General features: G+C 39.9%; 1 protein-coding gene across 4 annotated transcripts in view; it reads right to left on the bottom strand.

The window, feature by feature from the left end:
- The window catches only part of LOC101739159 (protein real-time), a 77133-nt gene that overhangs the window by 7427 nt on the left and 49304 nt on the right, over positions 1-20402 (bottom strand). For 2 of the 4 annotated variants that reach the window (XM_004923613.5, XM_062669891.1), the window contains exons 6-14: positions 9177-9292; positions 8301-8490; positions 7972-8060; positions 7068-7326; positions 6718-6836; positions 4231-4356; positions 3320-3458; positions 844-968; positions 163-281 (exon numbers count right to left, since the gene is read on the bottom strand). In XM_004923613.5, the coding sequence (XP_004923670.1) occupies positions 163-281; positions 844-968; positions 3320-3458; positions 4231-4356; positions 6718-6836; positions 7068-7326; positions 7972-8060; positions 8301-8490; positions 9177-9292 (1282 nt within the window). The remainder of the gene's footprint in view (positions 1-162; positions 282-843; positions 969-3319; positions 3459-4230; positions 4357-6717; positions 6837-7067; positions 7327-7971; positions 8061-8300; positions 8491-9176; positions 9293-20402) is intronic. The other 2 variants (XM_021346293.3, XM_062669892.1) reach the window with 1 other exon arrangement.

Genomic DNA, 20402 nt, shown 5'->3' on the forward strand with positions numbered 1-20402 from the left:
AGTCGTTCGTGAATATGTGTTTAGTTCTCATTGAGCTGAGCGGGCGGCGGTAGTGTAGTGTAGTGCAGTGTAATGTAGTGTAATGTAATGTAATGTAATGTAATGTAATGTAATGTAGTGTAGTGCAGTGTAGTGTAGTGTAGTTATGGGTGGGGGAGTGACCTGTAGTGGTGGCTGGCGAGCGTCTCGTGGAAGTAGACGAGCTGTGCGGGCGGCGCGTCCAGCAGCTCGCAGCGCCACTGCAGCACGTAGGCGCCGCTGCAGCGCATCACGTGCGAGCCCTGCGCACACGTCCCACTGCACTCTACGTACTCACACCACAAATAATTGGGTCTTATTTCATTATCGACGCTCCATCTGATAGTAATTAACGTCACTCGTGGACATCAACGGTAGCAAGACACCAGCAAACCAGATAATATAAATAAGATAAATATAATCATCAAAACTGGTAGGTATACTTGTGAGTCCGCGCGGGTAGGTACCACCGCCTTGCCTATTGCTGCCGTGAAACAGTAATGCATTTCGGTTTGAAGGGTGGGGCAGCCGTTGTAACTTTACTGAGACCTTAGAACTTGTATCTCAAGGTGGGTGGTGCATTTACGTCATAGATGTCTATGGGCTCCAGAAACCGCTTAACACCAGATGGGCTGTGAGCTCGTCCACCCATCTAAACAATAAAAAAATTGTTTGGAGAAACTTATATTTGTTTTATATCCCGTACACTTTTAAACGAGTTCTGACATAGATCCTGATTGGCGCCGGTGAACAGTGACGTCACTATGCTCTACTTGACTACGCTCGCAATACAACGGAGCAGTAAGCAAGCTGCCCGCCGGGTACCTGTATGCTCTCCCCGTCGTGGCACAGCAGGGTGGGCTCGACGCGGTGGTAGTGCTCCCCCTCGCGCCAGCCCTTCTGCTCGAGCACGGAGCGGCCCTCGTCCGCGCCGCCACCTACGCACAACGCTGAAACGTTACGTCAAGCGATGGATCAAACAAAAGCAAAAAATATTTAAGAGATCAAATCAGCACGACCTCCCGGTGCAGGCGCTCGGGGGATGGGGGTTTTCGAGGGGTTATTTATAGTGTTTCCACTTTTAGGAAATTCTCCCGTTTTTAGGGAAAAATAGCTGATATTTTGGATGGTTAAAGACAATATGAAAAATACAAGGATTTAGGGAATTTCGGGGTAAAAAGCAAAGCCTTTACTAGTAACTCTGTAGTAAAGTAAACCATAGACTAAACCCCTACTTTTTTTTTCGGGATTCCCCATAATCCTAATAAGTATAATCTCCCAAATTTTTATTTACCTATATTCGTTGATGTCACCAGAACTTACTTACTTTTACTAGCAGTTCCTTCTTCAAGGACTGAGGTGGAAAGATTACTCAGTGTTCTCAAAAGACGTCCGGTGCATTCGTGTCGAGCGATGCACCGGTGTTCGAATCCCGCAGGCGGGTACCAATTTTTCTATTGAAATACGTACTTAACCAATGTTCACGATTGACTTCCACGGTGAAGGAACAACATCGTGCAATAAAAATTAAACCCGCAAAATTATAATTTGCGTAATTACTGGTGGTAGGACCTCTTGTGAGTCCGCACGGGTAGGTACCATCGCCCCGCCTATTTCTGCCGTGAAGCAGTAATGCGTTTCGGTTTGAAGGGTGGGGCAGCCGTTGTGACTATACCGAGACCTTAGATCTCAAGGTGTGTGGCGCATTTACGTTGTATATGTCTATGGGCTCCAGTAACCACTTAATATCAGGTGGGCTGTGAGCTCGTCCACCCATCTAAGCAATAAAAAATACTAAAAAAATATGTAAAAACTGACAAAAGAAACAGGCTTTCTAATAAAACCCTAAACGGCTTGCTTTATACAAAGCTGAGAATGCTAGCAAACAATTGCTCAATTTTAGAACCGAACAGTGTTATATTGCAGCAAAAGAATATAAAAGCAATGCGTCGATTTCCCAAAAATTCTAATCCTATAGATCTATGACCTTCTGTGAGCGTTTTGTTATTATATATACCTACATTAAATAATATGCTGTGGTGTATTTTCTGTATTTTATTTATGCTCCCTACATAGCACCAGGGGGGATTTATGAAAGTTGTTTAGGGAATTTTAGGGATAAATTCCTAAGAAACTAGGGTAAAATGGAAAACGTAAGTGGAAACACTGGTTGTTTTTTCTACCTACTGCAAGTAATCTCGGAAGACTATTCTGGCTTCATCGGATATGGGAGTTCACGGGGCTCAGCCTCAAGAGTTTGCTAACATCGGCCTAAAAACTAAAAACGGCCGTCTGGTGTAGTGGTAAGCGACACGGTCACTACACAAGGGGGTCGCGGGTTCGAATCCCGCCAAGGGAAGATATTTGTATGATAAATAAAAAAATGTCTTTTCCAGGATTATGGGTATATATTATATATATGTATGTGTATAATAAAATCTTACATTTATTTCCGTTATCTAGTACCTGTACACAAGTCCTTTACGAACTTAGCACGGGACCAGTTAACGTGGCGTGATCGTTAGTAAATATATATTTATTTATTTATTATTTATTTAACATCTGTCGGATCGGAGAAGTTCCGACGAGAAACTTATCGGGTTGTGTCTGTGGGTTAGGTTGCACATCGAGCTCTTAGTACCATCCTACGGGTTCGACGCGGACGGTGACCAGTGGTTAGAATCCCTAAAAGCACCTAAAGTTTTTGGGAGGATTCGGAATAACGTGTGAGAATGGTCGAAATTCGATCGTAGTCCTTAGCGCTTTAAGATGTAAATTCATTTAATATATTATTACACTTCCTCTTTTATTTCGTTCATACTAAAATTCTTAAAGCTACTGAAACAAGGAAAATCGTTTGACAAACAGACGGTTTTGTCCTTGTCTGTTTATATATAGATAATAATTAGCAATAAATTTACTGAACATTTCGTTGAATGTATATTGACAGAATTTAAAAACCGGTCATAGCGCTAGCAACTCAGTGCGGCAGCAATTATTCTAGATTATAATTCAGAACCCGCTGAAAGGAACAGCTACGATACTACAATAACAATTGAGGTTGAGGTGTGGCATTCTGACAATTTAGCACCGCGTGGATCATGACCTCTATTACCTCACCTCTCTCTCATTTCCCTCTCACCTCCTTTCTCACCCTCTCGCCCACTCTCCTCTTACACCTATTTAAACAATAAACAAAAACCGCTTATAAAACTATAATAGTACAAGCCGCGTGTTTTAACTTTCTCTCGCAAGATACCACCCCTCAAATGTAGGGTGGGTATATCACAACACCACTGACCTGAGTTGACCTCGTCGACGGGGTTGTGGAGCTCGTGCTCACTCCTGAACACGGTGAACGCTATGTCGTGTCTCAGAACATCGAAGTCCCAGGTTAGAACGCTCTGAGGGTCTTTGTTGAGCACGACGACCTCGTGCACCTGCGCACAGAAACGACTTTGAGCATTCGTGAGCCAGCGCACAGGGTTCTAAAGGTACTAATTAAATCGCTCACGTGATCAGATTAGAAGAAACGAAATAGAGAAGATAGTATGAACGTTCTTCGGAGATGCGTCGTATTTGCAAAGTCATCTTGAAATTGTCGCTGGAGTCTGTGGCGGAAGTTATAAATTACAAGGAATATGGTATAAACTTGAATCGCGCTGCTAAAATTCACAAGAAAACTTGCATGCATACAAAATCCTAGCAACAACCCAGACCCTAACTCCCTGCGAGGATATCCCAGCTTTAGACGACCGCTATATGACATTTTAATCTTCTTCTTGCCCTTATTCCATATTGTGTGTAAAGGCACGTCCTCTTCTCGTGCTCTATAGGAATTTGGCACGAGTTTACGACCAGTCGCCTGTCTGACTTCAACCCTTAAGTTATACCTCCAGTAGTCCAGTATATCCATCGCAACATGCCTTAGTGTCCATACGGAAGACATTTTCTGTTTCTGTTACGTCGTGTGTTACTATGATTTGCATTTGTATAAATAAGCATTTACGTAAAATTGAATATTTTCAAATGCGCATGTCACGCATCTTGCATGTCACTCGCAGAAGTTGAGAAATGCGCGCTTCTCTGTCACAGGTGCCACTTTCAGACTTCCTCTATTATTATTATCAACTAGGTGTATATCTGTGATCTAATTTCAAATCAAAATTCCCGTGAACAAAAATCCGCGCGTTAATCCAAGCAACTCATCACCTGTCCCTTGCCCAGACTGACGGATCTGTAGATGCTGTCCTCCCGGAGCGGGTCTCCCTCGCGTTCGGTGAAGGCGCCGCTCACGTACAGGCTCTTCAGCACCAGACCCCCTTCGTGGACGAAACTCTACAACCATAGGAAATACTTTTAAAGGCTTTAAATACATACAGGGAAAGGTATTCCTACTGTGCGGTGGCCATCATACAACACAGAAATTGACAGATGCCTGAATCTCACGACATTTTCAAAATAAGCTTGCATATATACAAGTTCTAAACAACAACATTCGGACCATCGGTCTACCGAGCAACATCACCCGCTCGGCGGAAGATCTTTCCTTTGTCGTATTAATTTATTTATTTATTTATTTTATGTCTGCATATGTTCAAGAGCGTCACCGTAGGCGGACACGCATCACAATTATTTCAATTAAATTAGTAGATAATGTCGTCATATCAATAACACTGTAACAATTGACATTGGAATTCCTTCAATAACAGTTATTATTACAGACGCACTAAAAGTATTACCGAAAGCTCCCGCACGTTAAACTCTCTTAGCACTCGCCTTCAAGCATGGTCGAGACGGTAGCCATCTTTGCCCCGGTGACGGATTTAGGCTTGATGCCGCCCTTAATATTAGAATAAATTTTAATGTTATTTTAAAATTAAAATAACGTTGTAATAAAAAAAATTATACATATTATTATTAATCTGAACTCATTTTCAAAAAATACTTTTCTTTTCTCTAATTTTCATTGCAGGCTATCAGACTTAAATGCACATTATCATCAAGAACAGCTTGAACGGGGAAAGTAGTCTTGTGCGGGTTTTTTTCATTTCTGAAATTTTGGCATATCAAACCTCCATCATATTAGACAGCATATTGACCCTCCTCAATACATGTAACCTTAGGCCCGGGCCTCACGGGCCTGGGTGTGAATCCATCACTGCTTTGCTCAAATATATGTATAGACATCTCACAAGTGCCGTGTTTAATCAGCTAAACATTACAGTGAAATGACGTCACATTTGAATTAAATTTATGATTTTGCAAGTGCAAACAAGAGTAGACAAGACATTTGACGTTTGTACGAGGGGTCTGTACGAACTATACTTGGATTAAATAATCACGATCTTGTCACGATTTCGATGGCATTCATCCCGCTAAACTTCATAAACTCAACCTAATGAAAGAATCCTTTCGTTCAACCTAAGACTCGTGACAAATTATATTACGATTTATATCTAACGATTAAAAAATAAATAAAAATTCGACATCCTTTAGGCTCTGACGTAGTCGTAGTAATAATAAAAACTATTTCATTATAATATTTTCAATTAAAACACATAATAACATTTGCACAATGGACGAACACGTATCGAGTACGCGTGTACTGAACAGTGAGTGATGTGTTCAAAAAACATTTATATTGAATATTAAATTCGTACGTAGTTGTAATAGCGATACGGGACGTACATCCACACTTCGGGCACATCCGTCTGCGGCGTTAGTTAGAAAACAAAAAAAAAAACAGAACTCTAAATTAAAGGGGTTTCACCTTAGAACCACCCGCGGTACCGCGCAGGGCCTTGAACCTGCGATACTTACAGACAAATATTTTTTTGTATGGAAACTAGCGACATCTTGTAGCGGATGCCCGTAAACTTATGTTTTGTTAATGTTAAGGCATTTAATTAATGTATAACTAAACACAGAAAATAATAAAATAATAAATCATACAAGTCTTTATTTGTTGTTGACAAATTGATTAAATTTTATCAATTTGTGGTTTCTGAAAATTTACAAATACCTTCATTTGAAAATAAAATATAGAATAGGTAATATGTTACTGTCATCTACAGGAGCAATGAGAAGATAATCGAAGCGAAGCCATCTAGTGGCCGACGCCCGTAAACATTTTGGTAGACTGCTTACGTTGCTTGTCTATAACTAACTTATGTATATTATCTATGGTACAGCGCGCCTCAACCTAACTGCATCTCTAAGCTTAATTCTCCTACGAGGTTACCCCTCCCCTCCCTCCCCCACAGTTGTATCCCCGGGGAGGGCGACTCCATCGCGCACTGCATCACCAGTCCATTCACTGGAGGGCAGCACCAGCTCGGACGGCAGAATAGCCGTCACACATTGTAAGTCAAACTTCAACCTCATGCCTCAAGGGGGTCACGGTGGTCACGTCATTGTCTATATAGTATCTATAGTTGTCTATATGGTACACCACGGGGATCAATGTTTCTACACTTTCTACCAACGAAGGACGAAATTAACAGCCCAGGACAAAATAAAATAGCTACCCTTAGAAAATGAATTATCAGTGTGTTCAATGTACACATAGCAACACTCCCGGTTTGAGTCCCGTGAGCTCACCTACAAGTCAAGGAGAAGCTGAAATCTATTTTTAATTCTTTATGCGACTGTAAAAGTTGAATGAATAGAGCGACGTATTTAATGACCAGTGCTCACCTTGCAAGGACCTCCGAGGAAGTCGGGGATCAGGTCCTTGGGTATGTAGTCCAGCAAACCTCCCGGCTGAAGGTAGTCTTTGCCCCCGTAGAAGAGGAACTTACTTCGCGTGTTTTCATCTGCAAATTAAGACATTACAAGGTTTATGAATATTATGTATTTGTCACCATCAATTTTTTTTTTTTTATTGCTTAGATGGGTGGACGAGCTCACAGCCCACCTGGTGTTAAGTGTTCGAGATCTTAGAACATATCTCAAGGTGGGTAGCGGCATTACGTTATAGATATCCGGTAACCACTTAACACCAGGTGAGGTCGTCTACCAATCAATGCAAAAAAATAAATACTGACCGATAAATGTGCTAACGATAGTCCAGAGTATAGGAAAGACCCTCGGAGCCCTAACGATGAGCACGCGGCCCATAGTCTCCGGGTAGTTGGCCTCCACGATCTGTATGATGCGGAGCAGCGCCCGCACGCCCGGCCTCCACAGGTGCCGCATGTTCAGCCCGTCCAGGTCGACCAGCATGCACCAGGACTGGACGGCGTGCTCCGATGAACGAGTGGCTTCTTCGAGGAGTTTCAGCCCTTCTTCGCAAACATGAAGAGTCTGGAATGAGAAAACTCTTATATGTCAACAACTGCTCAGGACTAGTAGTCCGTTGACATGGCCAGGTACAATTGTTAGTTTTTATTTGCTACTAATTTCTATATTTCGTTTTCATCCAATAAAGTTTTCCGTCAGCTTTTTTATCATATGTGACTCTAATGTGTAAAATGACCTAATAGAATATATATACACATATGTTTAAGTAATATCACCTTCACACTACACCTACCAAGGTTCATCTCTGCACTCCCCTAAGGTAGACTGTTAGAGAATGCCTATGGCATTAAGTCCGCCTTTATACTTTCTAGTATATGAAGTTATAAATGAGTCGGCTATTATCAAAGGTGGCAATCTGTGCATTTGGAAAAAAAAAATTATTGATATGTCAATACAGATTGATTTGAATATAATCAATCGTCTCCTTCAAAGAATACGGTTCAAAACCTGAATTAAATAAAGGTCAATACTTAACCCGTTATTTATCTAAGATGTCGTTCAGAAGAGTTTTGTGACTGCCAATGGAATACAAAGTCAATAATTCGTTTTTCTGATTTACCAATAATTGTCCAAAAGTCACATTGCCGGCTTTGATAATAGTCGACTCAAATAAAAAAATAAAGAAATAAATAGATTCAGATCACTTACCAACTTCAGAAGTCCATCTTCTCCGATAGATTTGAGCAGGCCTTTCACGTCCATTTGTCCGAGCCTCAAAATATAAAGTGGCCGTCCGTCTGGAGGTAGAGATACCAAAAGATGAGATTAATTTGTTTTGGAGCAAAAAAAGTGCTCTGAGCATTCACATCCGCCAGAACTACGGTGAGCTACTTAAAGTCTCTTGTTACTTTAGTATTACTATGCACCCTTTAAATCATTTATCAGTGCTCACTCATCCAAATATATATAAAAGCCTGATATAAATTTTTATTGTGTACATAAATGTGAATAAATTAAAAAAAAAAAAATCCGGTTACCCTTGTCGTGATGGTGCCACCCTCCAGGGAAGTATTGCTTCACGACGTCGGGCGTTTCGTATTCTGACAGGATCCTGTCGACCTGGTGCTTCTTCCTCCACAGAAGCGACTGCGAGAGCATCTCCCTAGCTTTCTCTACGTTGAAGTCCCGGGCGCGAAGGAAACGTAATAAGGTCGTGTCACTTGGCACCTGGATTTTTGCAAAGATTTCTTTTGAACGAAGAGGATTTATGTTAACACTTTCGCTACGGCAAGCCTTGCGGAGTGCTCCGCAGGTAACAGAGTTCCGCGCTGTAAGTGCGCACATCATCCATCCTGTGCAGGCATAGTCTATAGGCCAGTGACTATGGTCACACATCGTGTACAGGCGGCGTTTGGCGACGGGTGACTATAGTCACTGATGGTGATGAAAGGGTTAAAACGTATTCTTTATGATATCTTCGGAAATGAACGCGAATTCGGTAACAGGCTGCAAGCCCTTATGAAGTTTTCATTATCAGTCTCAGGAAAATTCTAAGGTCAGCAATGCGTGGCAACCGTGGTCTTGTGATTTCTCACACGAGAGCCACGAGAGATAAAATATTTATACCAATTTCTATAAAAAATAGATAAACCTTAAACATTCCACCTTCATGGTCAATCTCCAGCGTTATTCCAGAAATACAATAAGAAAGTACAAGGTCCCGAAAATTACTAATCATACGTCAGTCCAAACTGGAGTTGTAACTATTTTTGCTTCAATGCTTTTTGCTCTTCAACAGCTACGGTGGCAAGTGGCTAACGAAGCCAAGAAGCATTACAATGGATAACGATGGTCCTTGGACTTGCCTATCCTCTAGTAAAATACGGAAACGTGAAACAGCTTTGGTAAGGTACCTTGCCCTTTTGCAATTCAGCTATCCATTTCCTTAGCTGCAGTAGTCTGGACTCCTGCATAGTTGTCAGCTCGCCGAGATAGCGCTTGATGTACTCGCTGTCCAGTGTGAATTGATCTGAGAGCAGGGGAATTATGAGGTAATGAGTAAATAGTACATAGAAGAGTACACCTCTTCACAATGTAGTTTGCATGTGTGTAAACTAGAAAATTCAAGCAATCTTGTGTAATACACCTATTGAAGGTTTTGTTTGAGTGAGAGAAATTTTGAAAATTATATATTTAAGAATCACCACGGTACAAGTACTATAATTTTTCGTAACGTACGTTTTCGTAACGTACCCATCACGAATAATCAGAATAGTGAACAGAATCACATAAGATACGGGGTCATATGAAAACTGAGCTGATCAAACACGGACTAAGTTAAATGTGTTCCCAGTTATCAAACACAAAAACATGGTGCCCAGCCCTAGGAATTCTTGGATTTACCGTACATTAAGTGGTCTAATGAACAGTGCCTTTGCTCAAATCGTTCCTTGAATTATTGACCGACTTCTGAAGTGTTAGAGGGCCTGATTTAACCAAATCTTGGCAATTCAATGTCTACGTCAGAAAAGTACTAAAACAGTTCAAAAGTCATATTTGTTTAATTCGTTTTTTTGTGAAGGAAGGATCACTGGTGGCTCGAAAGCCTTTCCAAGTTTCACCAGGACACGTGAGAGAGCATGAGTTCAGTCAGGAGGGATGGGAGTTTGATTCTATGTAACTATGTTGGGATATTATACCCCTTTTTTATTTTTCCTACCTAAGCTGATAGCCTTGAGAGGCTATATCAGCGTCGCCTTAACTAGTAGGCGAGCTCACGGGGCTCTAACTTGACGACGTTGCTAACACGAACCCTAGCAAGAGCCGTGCTTCGCAGAATCTACCACCGGATCGGAAACGCGACCCACTAAGAAGATCCGACGAGAAACTCAGTGGGCTGTGTCTGTGGTTAATTTACACGTCGAGCCCTTCGTCGCAAGCGACGGGTTCGACGACAACGATGACTGGTCCTTGAGGTACCTAAAAGCATCATTATACACCTTTTCATATTAACTATGAAAATACAATTAATAATTGAAAAAGCTGTCGTTGCTGTAATCTAATAACTTCAACATATCGAAGTGTGAAAGATTATGCGACATTTCGCTTAACACGCCACATTTATCTTTGTAATTAGAGGTACGTTTTATTTGGTATTAGCATCAACAGTTTGATGTTTTTCATTGAACTTCAATTATTCAAATAGCTTATTTATTATGATATTTTTTTCAAATTTTAAACTTTAAATAAATAAATAAATAAATATAAATAAATTGTTTGAACGCGCTAATCTCAGGAACTACTAGTGCGATTTGAAAAATTATTTCAGTGTTAGATAGCCCATTTATTGAAGAAGGCTATTATAATAGGCTTTATAACATCACGCTAAGATAAGAGCACCAATAAAGAATGTTTCAAAATCGGGTTTTTTTCCCTTTTGAGAGCTTCCGCTGCGTGCGCTGCAGAAACGGTTAAAGTTTCGCTAAAATAATGAATGACAGAATTGTTCCCCTTTAAAAGATCTAAAAAAAGTCCGCGACCACTTATGTCTATATGTTAAGGTGGGCTCACTATAACGTTTTTTATGCTAACCAAATTTGTTCTAAAATAAAGTATTATTTGTGAACTATTCCACGCGGACGAAGTCGCGGGCAAAAGCTAGTGTAGGTATATCTTGAAACTGAGAAGCCATATAAATATATACGTTTCACGTACATAATTTGATTTCGATGATCTCGTGAAGGCTTTCGTTCGGTTAAAACGTGCTCGTAATTTCGTAAAGCCGATAGATACGAATCGCAAAACAAATTGGATCTGTACTATGAACCTTTGTTTTAATGGCTTCTTGCTTAGCGCGTGTTGTATCTATGGGATTTAAGATTTTTATTTATACATTTCAAATGACCACTCTTCGAACATTAGGAAGAAAGTCGAGGACAGAAAATAATGTATTTTAGATATTCGAATACCGCGTAGTATATCGGTTAACGAGAATCGAATTTACTACCGGCTATATATTTATGTAAACCCGAAAAAAATCCTCCTTTGTTACTAGTCTATGTTATATTAAAGGGTGTCGTGACAAGTCTTTGAGTGATATTGAACTGAACAACATTTAACAGACGTAATAATAAAAGCAATACAATTTTTTGTCGACATAAAAAAAAACAAATATATCGGTCTGAAATTCTACCAAATTCTATAAGACAGATTTATTGGCAAAATACATCAGATAATATGACAGAATCTATTGACGTAACTAAGCCACAGAACAGTCTAAAGTTTTAGTTTCAATTTCAGCACGGACTCAGTATTAAATTGGGGGTCAGTGTTTGCTACACTGGAATTTATCATTTGAAATTGCTTAATAAGTTCATACTTATTTATGTTGTGACTTGTGTGTTCTGAAGTGTAAACTTCTTTAACACTGCTAAAATTTGAAACTGGATGAAACGAATAAGTGACACTTAAAAAGACAGACATATCAATGAAATTTAGCCCAAGCGAGAACGAGATAGAATACTTTTGAAGGTTTGACTTCTACCGCTTGTAATTTGCAAACAATTTTTGAAGTGAAAACTTCTATACCATCATTGTAATTCCAAAGACGATGAAACGAAAAAACGACAGCAAGAAGAGACAGTCACATAAATTGATAAGATTTAACGTGGGAGAAAATGAGATAGGAAGCATTATACAGTGTTTCTTATAATCGTGATTCTCGTACCTAATATTCGTACTTAATACATTCTGAATAAATCTATGTAATATATCCGAATAAAATGTAAGCTTATTATCAAACTTTGAATCACTATGATCATTACTAAAACCGATACAATTATCCTCTTCCCGAAATTTTACATTCGTCTCATTATCTTGAAGCCAAAATTTTTGAAGGTTTCACTTCTACCACGTGCGAATTGCACACATGTTTTTTTTCTTTCTTTTATTCAATACTAAAGTATTATTCCTAAAATATCGAAACGCGGAACTACCGGTGCTGAAGTTAGAACAATAAATAGATAAGCAAACACAATACTTGAAGTTTATCTTGCATTTCATGGTATCGCAACGGCGTAATATTGTAACCGCAACAGCGACGATACATCTCATAAAATAATGGCGCTCCACCCTCGAAGAAATAAATTAAATAATTCAACAAATGTCCTGAATTACGAACCACCTCTTTTTATATTTAAAGTTGATTATAATTGGAATCCGTCCATTGACGTTTGAGGAATTTAAGCAATACAAAATTACGCTAAATACCCCCAAAACATATCAACCTCACTGCATATCTGTATTCATCGTCGTACCAAGCATTCTCGGATTATCAACCTTGCCGCATTACACAACTCGATTTAACTGACATTCAATTTTAGACTCTACAACCCAACTGAGTTAAGTACTGTGGCCGAATCGTAATGTAGACGAACATAAAGACTATTTTCGCTTTGTTGTCGTTGGGACTTATGACCTTGAGTATTGCGAAATGCGGTATTTCCTCCCTATTGCGACGCGCGTACAAAATTTATGTTCGAAATAGTGCACTTTCGAGTTTGTGCATTCTTCTGTTGTGACGTAACATGAAGTTTTGTATTTGAAGTGTGTGTGTGGGTTTTGATATATTGTTTTCGGTGTATAGAGAATCTGTAGGTACCTGTGTGTGTATCAGCTGTAGACCGGTCACTATTTCGCACGTTGGCATAAGACATAAAAAGCTAACTACTTTCCTACCTTAGCGAATAGCTTTGAGTGGCTATGTCAGCGTAACCCTAACGTGTATGTAAGTTCTCGGGGCGCAAACCAGGAGGCGTTGCTAACACTGGCCCTAGTGAGAGCAGTGCTTCGCAGAATCTACCACCGAATCGGAACGGCTACCCATTGAGAGGATCCGGCGAGCAACTCAGTGGGCTGTAAAGCTAACCACAACACAACTGATGAACGAAGACATGAACAAAAGAGAGGACTCAGTGGAGCCTATCGTTTATTATAAATACAACACAAGTCGTCTACCTCTAACTCGTTAGCATTTGCTTCTGCTTCCGCTTAAATTTAGGCATTATGCATATCGCTAGTTGGTGGTAGGTAGGCAGGTAGTTACTGATGTTAGGACGTTTTATGAGTCCGCACGGGTTGTTACCGTTGCGCAATGCGTTTCGCAATGCGTTTCTGTTTGAGGGGTTGGTCACTATGTAACTGTAACTGAAGTCATATCTCAAGGTGGATGGCTCTTTTACGTTGTAGATGTCTATGGGCTCTTGTAACTACTTAACACCAGGTGGGCTGTGTACTCGTCTACCCATGTATGCAATAAAAAAGAAAAACATGAATACCTAAGTTATGTACCACCATCTTGCCTATTTCTGCTGTGAAGACGGTTTCCAGTTTTAGGACAGGTCAGTTATTGTATAATACAATATGAGGCTTCCAGCTCCCGTTTCTTGGTTCGTTACCGCAATCACGTAGTGGTGTATCTGGATTCTGGTCCACAGTTACCATCCTTGGTGGTAAGTAAGAGGCAAGACCATGGTCATAATGCAATGTTTGTACAAAAAAGACTTTCTATGCAAGCGAGTGACGTAAAATTAACTATTTTATAATCAAAACACGTAATCTATCTATATATTAATACGTGAAGCAAAAACTTTGTATCCCTTTTTACGAAAATTGCGCGGACGGAGGAGTATGAAATTTTCCACACTTATAGAGAATATAGTGAAGAAGTACACAATGCTAATTTTTTTTTTTAATTATGCATAAAATATACATTAAATCAATAAAGAAAACATTACACACACTGCATACCATGTATTTGACGCACACACGCATGCATACTATTTATTGTCAAACTTTTGTTCTTGACGTCTGTTGTCAAATTGAGAATAGATTAAATATTGTTTGTCTTTGTTAATATTTACTATTTTTTATATACTTCATTATATACAATATTATATATTTTATTATATACAATATTTTTTATAGTGTAGTCTTGGCGAAATTTGTGATTATAGAAGTATAAAATATACTCATAATAGTGTACAAACTTACAATTCACATTAATTATAGTCGAATTTCGACTACTTGGTGAACGAATTGGTGTTCGTTAGTCTCGCTAAAACTCGAGAACGGCTGGTCCGATTTGACAAAATTTTGGTCTTGAATTATTTGTGGAAGTCCAGAGAAGGTTTAAAATGTAGATAAATATGAAGGTGGAATATGAAGTCGGAATTAAATAAAAATAACATTTTTGTTTTCGCTTTCATGTTTCGCCCCCCCCCCCCCCCCCGTCGGACGGATTTCTTTTGTTTGTTTTAAGTTTATTTTATACAAAAGCTTAGGTTTTTTATTTATCGATTGAGGCACTAAGAAGTTTTTTTTTATGATTGAAAGATTACTAGTGGCCGGAAGGCCTTTCCAGTTTCACTAGGGCAGGTGGCACTACGAAGTCTGCCGGGTCAGCTAGTTCTGTATAATTTTGGAACGCTAAATGAAAGAGCAAATACGCGTGAGCAAATTCTTAACGTGAGGCAGCTAATCGAGAAGGGTCGCGAATACAACGTTCCATTCATCATGTGTTTCATCGACTACAGCAAGGCTTTTGATTGTGTCAACTGGAGTTCCTTGTGGAAGGTATTGAATGTTCTTGGTGTACCCAATCATCTGATAGTGCTGGTACAGAGCCTGTATATCTACAGTCAGGGAGTTGTCAGAATCGATGAAGCTGTGTCCCAACCGTTCTGTTTTGGAAAAGGTGTCCGGCAGGGTTGCATACTGTCACCTATACTTTTTAATGCATATGGAGAGTACATCATGCGGCAGACTTGTGAAGATTGGTCGGGAGGTATGCGCATTGGTGGAGCTCATATTACAAATCTCCGATATGCCGATGACACGACCCTGCTAGCTGTAGACGAACCTGAAATGTCTCTTTTCTTCAGCAAAATGGAACGTATCAGCAACAGCCTAGGCCTCTCCATAAATAGATCAAAAACGAAATTAATGGTGGTGGATCGTGCAAATGTTCTAAGATTGAATGCGGCGCTTGGATTAGAGGTTGTAGACGAATTCGTGTATCTCGGGTCCTGCATCAGCAACAAAGGCTCATGTGAAACTGACGTGCGCCGACGTATCGGAATGGCTAAAAGTGCGATGTCTCAGCTACAGAAGATCTGGAAGAATAGAGGGATAGGCCTGAAAACTAAAACCAGACTGGTGCGGACTCTTGTTTTCTCTATCTTCTTGTATGGAGCTGAGACATGGACGTTGAAAGCAGCAGACCGAATGCGCATCGATGCTTTCGAAATGTGGTGTTGGAGACGCATGCTAAGAATTCCGTGGACAGCCTTCCGGACTAACGTGTCGATATTGAAGCAACTGGGCATCAAAATCAGACTGTCTACTGTATGTCTGAAGCGGATCCTCGAATATTTTGGTCACATTGCGAGGAAAGACGGCGATAACCTGGAAAAACTTATGATCACAGGGAAAGTTGAAGGCAACAGATCTAGAGGCCGCAGCCATACTCGTTGGTCCGATCAGATCCGCACCGCTTTGGACAGTACAGTGTACAGCGCGCTGCATGACGCCGTGGACAGGGGAAAGTGGAAAAAGATCCTAAGATTGAAGCTCATAGGTGATGGTGGTCACGACCCTCAGACACGAGGAACACGACTCGAGGAGGAGGAAATGAAAGAAGATTATTTTTATAAAAGGAATGATTTGACGAACGCGCGCGGGAAGACAATACATGTTTACGATGCGTCCGATGGTTACGTGACGTCACGGAGGACACACGGGTCAAGTTCAGGCATTGTTATTGCATAGGTATTTGTACGTACAAATAATCCATACGCGTTTCTACGAACCGAATGGTAAACAATCGACGTCGCCTAAAACACGTCATTTCGGATCCTCCCGATCCACTAACGGTGCTTTTAGTTACCACAAGCACCGGTCATCGTTCTCATCGAACCCGTTACTTGCAACGAAGAGTTCGGCGAGTAAATTAACCCACAGCCCATTGAGTTTCTCGCCGGATCTGCACAGAGGGTCGCGTTTCCGATTCGGTGATAGATTCTGCGAAGCACTGCTCTTGCTAGGACTAGTGTTAGCTACATTTTACGCTACATTATTTACATTACACGCAAAATAAGGAATCTGGGATAAAATTATTTTATTACCATATTTGGCTTTGGCAAAGGTTTCCAATACCCACTATAGAGCAGTCACATGTCACGACGTTACGTTATTAGTCATAAAATCAATTCCTTTTGCTTCGAAACAATATTCTCCTCTAACTCAGCCGTCTATACTTCAAAATCCAATAACAATGTTATCACTGAACTAATTAATCGGCTTATTGTTTCGTAATTCCTCGTACAGCAGGTGGAGAGCGACTAATTGGATGATATTATTGCGTTACAATACAGAATTTTGTTTTAGGGGTGATTTGTTGATGACCTTATTTTCTTTTTTAGGGGTAATCAAGTACTACCACTATTCATACGCTTGTTCCAGGCTCGGCGTGCTTTCGAAGACAAACATCTACCTGGGTAGGAGAACTCTGAGTTAGCTACTAGTGACCACATCGAGTTTAGAAGCTTTTATACTTGCTTCACTACAAATGTTTATGAACGGGTTATTTTAGTTTTTTTTTAACCAGTTTTTATTACGGACGAATTAAAGTAGAGCCTAAGTTTTTTTTTTTATTGGTTAGATCGGTGGACGAGCTCACAGCCCACCTGGTGTTATGTGGTTACTGGAGCCCATAGACATCTACAACGTAAATGCGCCACCTACCTTGAGATATAAGTTCTAAGATCTCAGTATAGTTACAAAGGCTGCCCCACTCTTCAAACCGAAACGCATTACTGCTTCACGGCAGAAAGTGGTGGAAGCGGGGTGGATTTCAGTCAGTGTTTCAGGCGTTCAATCACACGAGTGACCGAGATAATCGTGCGTTTCAATATTGTTTCTTTGCTTGTAAATGAAACAGATTTTTTTTGTTAAATTCGTTCACTAGGCAGGCAAAAGGAACGCAGCCCATACAGCTTAATACGGCCGAAACCGGGCATGTTGTATAAGAAGTTAAATTGAACGAAATTATGCGACATTGATTACGAAATTAATAGAAATGGAAATAAAAGATGAAGTAAGACAACATCGTAGGCGTTAGATAAGATGAAATTAAAGAAACCTCCCAGTAATATGGTGAGAATTTACTAATAATTCAAAAGACTTTTTGGGTGTACCCGCAAAGCTACGTCCAATGGTTTTGTTACATTCCCACGGATGTGCACTTTCACATAACTTCACTCCTGGCAGTCCCGCCAGAAGTTCCGTAGCCCATAGACATCAAAGCGTTAATTACAAACAGCTATCTTGAGACTTTATCTTAATTTTTTCAATTACACTGTACACCAGACTCTTTCCTCAAGGTCGAAACGAACGCATTTTTTAGTGCTAGAAATAAACAAGACGGCAATGGCAATGTGCAAAGTCACAACTCGCCCAAATAGTAGTAAAATAAGAATATTTTGAAAAGTATTATATCTAAATTTCTTTTCAATACGAATGACGAACAAACATTACCAATGTTTAAATTTTTTCACAGCCAGGAATATTAAGGGTGTCTCGTAAATTATATTAATGGAGTCCTTTCCACAATCGAAATCAGATAGAATTTTGCGAATCCAATTAAAGTTAATAAGATAAAAACATTTAAAATCAACTGGTCCCTGGAGAAATTCATAATTAACAATAAAGGATGCATGTAATGTGATTAATGACTTAATTGCCATTACCGTAGTGTAGCGCGAAACGGATAGCTATATATCCCCACATTTCTTTTAAAATACGACTTACATCATTATCATTCTATATCTCCATGGTATTTTTAAAGGTCTCTTTTCTATTGTCTAATGTTTGTTGCGTATACACAATCAAACATAAAAAAATATTTCTATTGTGTTATTTTGCACCCATCTACCCACAAACAAACACCCACGCCGCCGCGCCGCAGTGACGCGGGTGCTACGCCCACCCTCTTCAGTTTCCGAGCATCGGTTTACAATGCGAAATGCTGAATTATACACAGGTACCTACTGGCAAGGTACTGGTATTTTGTTTTCATGAAAAGTGTTTGTGAAAAAATGGCCACTTAAATTAATTTGAAATTTACTATATTAAACTAACTAGCACGATTGCAGCACCGTCGTTATCAGTAATCAGTCAGCAGTAATGCATGAAGCAGTAATGCGTTTCGTCTTGAAGGGTGGGGCAGCCGTTGTAACTATACTGAGACCTTAGACCTTATATCACAAGGTGGGTGGCGCATTTACGTTGTAGATGTCTGTATGCTCCAGTAACCACTTAACACCAGATGGGCTGTGAGCTCGTCCATCCATTTATGCAATAAAAAAAAAATATATATAAACACATCTGTCATATTGCCAAAGGTACTGCTTCGTCGAGACACGTTAGATCCTATTGAAAAATAATTTGAAGACATGACCGAAATAGAACCGTTACCCTCAACAGTTAAATAATGAATATGGTATAGGGCAGGGGAGATCCCACCTAAGTTTACATTGTCATCAGTAAGAGAACGACTGAATCACATCTAAGGGATTTATGGAGCTATGCTATGCTGTTCTAAGCTTTACTTAACTAATTCGCAACTCATATATTTTGTTCAGACTGAGTTGATCTGGTGTTGAGTGGTTACCAGAAGCAATTAACACCACACTGAGAATGCCGAGCAACGACCGGTCTACCTAAAGACATAATTCCTCCACATCAGAAATAGGCAATCTATATCATTCTACCCACACGTATAAGTTCACACTTTACAATTACAAAATTAGTTGAGCACGTGTTAGATACATCTGCACATCTGCATTATGCACATCATTTCATACTAGTACACTAAGCGCATAAGCTTTTAGGCCGCAGACGCTAAGTCTGAAGGAAACAAGAGATGCTGATTTACGCATTATCACGTTTTGTTGGAAACCCAGCAGGTTTCATGCGATACGTAATAAACAACAGTCGACACGCTCCTATCTATATATCTCGCACTAATGCTCATGCATATCGCCCTTATGTGATAGCAATCTTGTTTGCTGTAGTCTGTAGAGCAATATCACATATAGTAAGTGAAATAACGTTTTGTTGGAAACACAGCAGGTATCATGCGATACGTAATAAGCATCAGTCCACACGCTCCTATCTACATATCTCGCACTTGTGCTCATGCATATCGCCCTATGTGACAGCAATCTTATTTGCTGTAGTTTGTAGAGCAATCTATGCAAATAGTATAAAGCTGAAGAGTTTGTTTATTTGAACGCGCTAATCTCAGGAACTACTGGTCCGATTTGAAAAATTATTTCAGTGTTAGATAGCTCATTTATTGAGGAAGGCTATAGGCTATATAGTATCACAGTAACGCCAATACAAGTGGAGCACAAATAAAGAATTTTTCAAAATAGGGGTTAAAACAACATTCTATAAACCAAAAATATTTTCACTTTCTACGTAAATGAAGTGGGGGATTTAGCGTTATGCCAAAGCAACTATTCCACGCGGACGGAGTCGCGGGCAAAAGCTAGTATCATATATAGTAAGTGAAAGTTAGCTTAGTAGGCAGGGCAGCAGTATTAATTTTCCACCCTTGCTCTGCCATTGCCGCGGGTACACACCTGTGTTACCCTGGCACCCTGACGCCCACACGTTCCCGTTCGTTACGGCCCGCATTAATTAATGTAAGTCGCCGGCGGCTACCCGGGGATTTATTACGTCACGAACACACGACTAACATTCGGAATATTTAATTAAATTCTCCGCTTTATCTGCAAGTATAAATTATGTACGTAATTTTAGCATTGGGCGAAAAATTTTTAGGATTCTAGTTCAAGTTGCAATTTAAACTTTAAGTAAAACGCCTGGTTTTGTTGTGTGAAACTAAGTGAATCGATCCTAAGCAATATTTTTCCACTTCTCTCTTGCCTTTACTCTCCTAAGTGGGGCCTTCACTATTCATCCACAGATCTCCCCTATAAGAGTTAACTCAATGCTCACTGCTCACACAACATCTAGTCCTACTGTTACATAACCTGTACATTAATAACCAGGGA

The sequence above is a fragment of the Bombyx mori genome, chromosome 8 (assembly GCF_030269925.1).
Source record: "Bombyx mori chromosome 8, ASM3026992v2".
In the NCBI taxonomy this organism is placed as follows: Eukaryota; Metazoa; Arthropoda; class Insecta; order Lepidoptera; family Bombycidae; genus Bombyx; species Bombyx mori.